The sequence below is a fragment of the Sceloporus undulatus genome, chromosome 7 (assembly GCF_019175285.1).
Source record: "Sceloporus undulatus isolate JIND9_A2432 ecotype Alabama chromosome 7, SceUnd_v1.1, whole genome shotgun sequence".
Lineage (NCBI taxonomy): Eukaryota > Metazoa > Chordata > Lepidosauria > Squamata > Phrynosomatidae > Sceloporus > Sceloporus undulatus.
In genome coordinates, this window is record NC_056528.1 from 31,997,142 (window position 1) to 32,003,141 (window position 6,000).

At 43.6% G+C, this 6,000-nt stretch overlaps 1 protein-coding gene across 1 annotated transcript in view; it reads right to left on the reverse strand.

Annotated features, from left to right (window-relative positions):
- Positions 1-6,000, reverse strand: part of MBNL3 (muscleblind like splicing regulator 3) — an 82,772-nt gene that overhangs the window by 22,401 nt on the left and 54,371 nt on the right. Inside the window, 1 exon segment of the mRNA XM_042479483.1 lies at positions 543-743. Within this exon segment, the coding sequence (XP_042335417.1) occupies positions 543-743 (201 nt within the window).

The window sequence follows — 6,000 nt, forward strand, 5'->3', positions numbered from 1 at the left end:
GTGCCTAGTATTTGTTGGGAATCTCCCATCCAAGTGCTAGCCAGGGCTGGCCCTGCATAACTTCAAAGAACAGACAGGATCTAGTGACTTTAGGGTATTTGGGTCCTATGTATGAATGTATGTGCCTTCACATTGTCTGTTGACTTATGGTGACCCCATCAATTTCACAGGCAAGGAAATACTCCAGAGGTGGCTTTGCCAGATCCTTCCTCTAAAAGAGAGCCCAAAAGCATCTGGTACTCTTTAGTGGTCTCTCATCCAAATACATTTTTAATGCTTTTTATTGTTTTTAACTTGTTGTTGTTGGCCTCCAAGTCAATTTTGACTTATGGCTTTAAATTTGTTGTTAGCCACCTTGAGGCCTTATATCGAGAGAAAGGCAGGACGACAACATCAACAACAACAAGAACAACACCCGGAGCAGATTCATGGCCCCACTGACATGGAAGCCATTCCACAGAATTCTAGGCCAAACTCTCCCCCTTATATTTCCTCCACAGAATAAAGGAGGAGATGAATGAGACCCAAGGCCAGGCAAATACCTCCAGTTTATCTGTCCTCATCAGTTTCTGTCCAGTAGAGCCTCCCGGTACTGAAACCGTCGGGTTTCCGGGCACCAGGACGGGTGTATTTGGTAACAGCTCTGCGGGAACCAAGCCCATTCCATGGGAGACGTGGCTCAGATAGGGACTGAACGCCATGGTGGGGCTGGTTGCAAGCGAAGGAGTCACAGGAAACGTCGTCTGTTGGGGGAAAGGAGAGCAGAAAACAATCAGCACGGAGCTCAGCTTAGGGGTCCACTCTTGCACAAGAGCCCACTCTTGGACTTTGGGAACAATGTGTTCAGTCCCAGGATGAGAACCCCCACTTCTATGTCTATTCATTTTCTTGCTGTCTTCCCCTCCCCTCTGTATCGATTCAGACTTGCCAGGTGCATGGCAAGCATGCAGTGTGTCCTCATCGGTATGGCCAAAGAGCAGCCCAAATCATTAACCGCTTTAATGACACAATTAAGGAGGCACCTTAGGCAATTAACACAGCCTGCCCCTGATTGCCACTCCATCCCTACCAATTAACCAGTCTCCAGCAGAAACGGAAGGCTCAGGCCATACACAGCAATGTTCTTACGGTGCTACATAGTACACAATGGTTGCATAGGATTCTGGCAAATATTTATTTCTTGCCCACATCTCCCTATGGATCAAGGTGGGGAAGAACAACAAATTAAATAGACAACACAGACAAAAGAACATATCAGAGCATTAAAAGAGCATATAAGACCATTCATGGACCATACAACAGCCAGAGGAATGTGAGAGGAGAGAGGCAACCAAGCAATGAGGACAGTGTCCCTTTCCAGGTTGCAGTCCATCAGGGAGAGAAAGTAAAATGAGGCTCCAATGGGAGATAGTTCCTATTGCGTGGTCATCTTCTTCCCCTCCATTTAATGGCTCCATGACATTTTGGAAGTGTTTTTTTTTTTTTTGATCATGCACCAGGGGATTAGCAAATAAAAACTTGCACCCCACCCAAAATAAAACCTGCACACACAAAACCTCAAGTTATGTACAGTGGGGGCCCTTGGCATCTGTTGGGGTTTGGTCCCAAGACTCCCCATAGATATCAAAATCCATGGATGTGCAAGTCCCTTTAAGTACAACGGCATCATAAAATGGGTGTCCCTTATATAAAACAGCAACATCAAGGTTTGCGTTTGGAATTTATAATATGTTTGAATATTTTCAAGCTGTGGATGGTTAAATTTGTGGATAAAAAAAAAATCCATGGATACAGAGGGCTGACGATACTCATATGCCACAAATAGGTTTCTACTTGTTTCCTCCTAGAGCCAAATGCAAGAGAGAATGAAACCAGGCAGGAGTGGCTCCCGTAAGCGCATAAGTACAGCCATGACTCAGAGCCTCCTTTTGTAGAAGACGCTAGCGGTGAACAAGCCTCCTGTCCTACTTCTGCCAGCGTTTCAATTGTTGGGTCTATTTTAAGGCCTTGGTAACCCGGTCACTGGTGAATGTGCCGGGCAAAGCCTTTGATACGCTCCACCGGAGGTCTCAGACGCTTCTGCGATGAAACTGACAGAGGTTTGCTGTGTTAAACTGCGGTTCCTCCCAAACCAATTCATATATTTTCTTTATATCCTGCTTTCCTCCCAATATGGGACACAAAGCAGATTATAATATACTGTATATACTCAACTGCAAGTCGACCTCATGTAGAAGTCAAGGGCAGGTTTCGGAGGCAAAATTATTCATTTTGATGTGACCCAAGGATAAGTCGAGAGTAAAATCTAAGGACAGGTAATAAAGGATGATGCAAAGGAAAACAACACCAAAGGACTTAACAAAATTCTAGCAGACTATTTGTGCTCAGAATAAAAGATGGATGGATGGAAAAATAGAGGAGCATCAGTGATTCTAGGACAGATTATGTTTTTGCCTTTCACCAGGGGATGGTTCCTATTTTAAAATAAGTGTTAAGGTACAGTGGTTACAGTACCTATATTGACCCAGGGATAAGTCAACTCAGGTTTTTGGGTCAACTTTTTGACTAACATTTCCAGACTTATACATGAGTGTATACAGTAGCTCAGAACGAAATATGGCTAAGAGACAAGCCAATCGTCATAGGAAACGTGTTTTAAAAATTAAGTATCTCATTAAAAGACAGCACATAAGTAGGGTGCATTTGCACCATAGAAATAAGGGTGGAGCCATGGCTGTTAAAGTAGCGTCAAACTGCATAATCTCTACAGTGTAGATGCACCTAAAGTCACCCCTTTTTTCACCTCGCTAGCCTAACATTGGAGGTTACTTGAACTTGATCCATGTTGAAACTATGGAAAAGTACAAATGGAAAAATTAGGGATGTGTGTGTGAGGACATGCAGACTTTCAAATGGGTTTGATAAGGATGATTTATTCAGGAAAACAAAACATGTGGTTTAACTGTTCCTGGTCTGCCCTGAGCTCTTCCAACACGCCGCCACCCACCATGCCTTGTGGAGTTTGCTACACCTACGATCTAAAGAAAGGCAAAGCGGGCAGAGGCGCATACATTTGCAAACTGCGTCCAAGTCAGGAATTCAGCTTTTCTTGGCAGAGAGAGAGATTCTGAGTCGCTTTGGCACCAAACTCCACTACGTTGTTCTTCTTTCGAAACCAAAATGACGCTGCACTGCTCAACTGGGTTTAATTTGCTCAGAGTTTTCCAAGGCTAGGATTCACAATCCCAGATTCGGCAACAACATGTTGGGACATGTTTAGAAAAGCAGCCTGGTATAGCGGTTTGAGTGTTTATTTAGGATAGTGGCTCCTAACCTCTGGTCATCCAGATGTTTTGGACTTCAGTTCCCAGAATTCTTGACTGTTGGCTAAGCTGGCTAGGGCTAATGGGAGTTGAGGTTCAAAACACCCACAGGACCAAACATTGGGAACCACTCGACTAGGACTTTGAAGACCAGGGTTCAAATTCCTGCTCAGTGACAGAAACCCATTGGTTTCAGCCTCAGGAAAAGTCAATGGCAAACCTCCTCTGAATCTTGCCAAGAAAACCCCAGTAGGTCTGCCTTAGAATAGGACTTATTGGACATAAGTCAGAATTGAGTGGAAGGTACACAACAACAAACAATAATCCTATCCTAGAGTTTTCTTGGACAGATTTCTTCAGATGAGGTTTTTCCTTGCTTTTCTCTGAGATGAGAGAGTATGACTTGACCAAGTATGTTTCCATGGCTGATCTGGGAATTGAGCCCTGGTCTCCAAAGTCTTAGTCCAACACTCAAACCACTACACCAGCATTCAAGATAGGCTTAATATGAATTAATATGAAGTATAGGCTTGACTCTGGACACCTGGCAGGTCTGGTATCTGCAAATTCTATTTTCCAGGGTAGTAAAAGATACTAGCAATAAGACTTACAGTCCCATTCTGGGGCACTCTTTGGACAACAAGTTTGCACCCTTACAAATGTTCATTGCTGCAGAATTAATGCAGTTTCATGCTGCATTAATTTTCATGACTTCATGCTATGAGGTTCTGGAATTTGTGGTCTTGTGAGTTATTTATCCTTCTCTCTTGTTGCCACAACCAATTCCAGAATTCCATTGCATGTTAACATGGAAGTTACAGTGGTATCGAACTGCCTCATTTCTGCAACGAGGCAACAGCCTCAGTATAAAAAGCAGGGAAGAAAAGGAATGAAAAGAAGTCTTACAGCATCTCTGAGACTTATAGGTTCATTCCAGCATGAGCTTTTGCAGATTGTAGTCTCCGACAGACAGAGATGAAGTAGAATATATATCTATATATTCAAGCCTGAGGTTTATCTGCACAGTGGCATGCTTATGGTGAAAGGTTCAGATTGATTTAGGATACAGAAAGAAAACTCTTATTATACCAGTCAAAACCTTCAAAAGGATAGTTTAGCACCCACGTTCTGGCATCTGTAAGCTGATGCACAGTCTTATAAATGGGTTTTAGGTCTCTTTGTGACTACACAATTATAGCACCAGGATTTCTCTAACTGCCACAGCTGCATCTTTCAGGATCCTGGGATTTGTAGTTTGGAGAGGCACAAAAGCTCTCTGGCGGAGAATTTCAAATGCCTCGTTCAACTGCAAATCCCAGGCTTCCATAGGAATGGAGCCATGCCAGTTAAAGTGGCATCGGAGAGCTATAATTGTGTGTGGAGTGAAAGCAAACCCGGTCTTCCAGGCGTTAGAAGACTCTCTCTGTTGCTCTCGCTGGGGGACATTTTGAAAACAAAAGAGACACGAGCCAAGATCTTGAAAAGGAGGACAAAAGGACGAAAATTCCTCCGCCGTGACGAAATCAGGTTCCAAAAAGCTGCCGTTTTTTGCACTCGGCTACACAAATGCCCAGGCACGCTTGCAAGAGCTATTAAAAATGTACGGGGCTTCCAAAACCGGCCCCCTTTTTTGGCACAGTGCCCAGGTGACGCAGCTGCGCCGTTTCCAGGATGCCAATCAAACCCAGCCACTGAAAGGAAAGCAATAGCTGCGGCCAAGGCAGGTCTTGCTCCCGAGGAGCTTTTGCACCAATTCAGAAAGCGCATCAAAGGAGAAATGTCCCTGACTTTCTCTTTCCCATCAAAGCCTCCCTTTCCTTTGGATTTGTTTTTTAAATCCCTGAACTTGGCCATCATTCCAAGGGCTTTAGAGGCTTTGCCTCCAAGTAGAGATAAGAGAGAGCCAAGGTTGCAAACTGGTTGGACTTTGGCTCTGGAGACAAGGGTTTGATTCCTGCTCCAGCATGAAATCCACCGGCCAGTTGCACCCTCTCAGCCTCATGGGAAGGGAATGGTAAACCTCCTCTGAACAAATCTTGCCAAGAAAACCCCATGAAAGGTTCACCTTGTGGTTGCCATAAATCAGAAATGACTTGAAGACACTCAACAACAACAACAACAACAACAACAGCATGGTTGCAAACAAAGACTGGTTTTGCTTCCTTTTTCTACATCAGGGGCATACCCTCCAACGTTTCACAGATGAAAACCGGGACACATGTGGCCAAGCAATATCAGAATATGAGTAAGATGGGAGAAGTTATTAATGAGGAAGAAGAGACAAGCCAGGAGAAGCTGCAGAAGTTTGTTTTTGCCTGAGTCTACAGGGAAGAGCAAGGTTCCTCTTCTCCTTTCCTCCCATCTGAATTAACTGAATGCAAATTATTCACCCCTAGAGCTCTTTATATATATCTGTTGTGCCTGAATTCCCTCTGCAACTGTGCCTTTTTCTTTGGATGTTTTCCTAAATATTCTAGAGGTCCGACTGAAGTTTTAAGTTACTGCAAGGCTAGAAACCTGGGGACTGTAGGAGAACTTCATCTGGGAGGCAGAAAACCTAATTTGGGAGGGGGCAATGCCTTCATTTTGATCCACTCCACCCCAGGATGGAAATAATAATAATAATAATAATAATAATAATAATAATAATAATAATAATAATAATAATAATAATAAT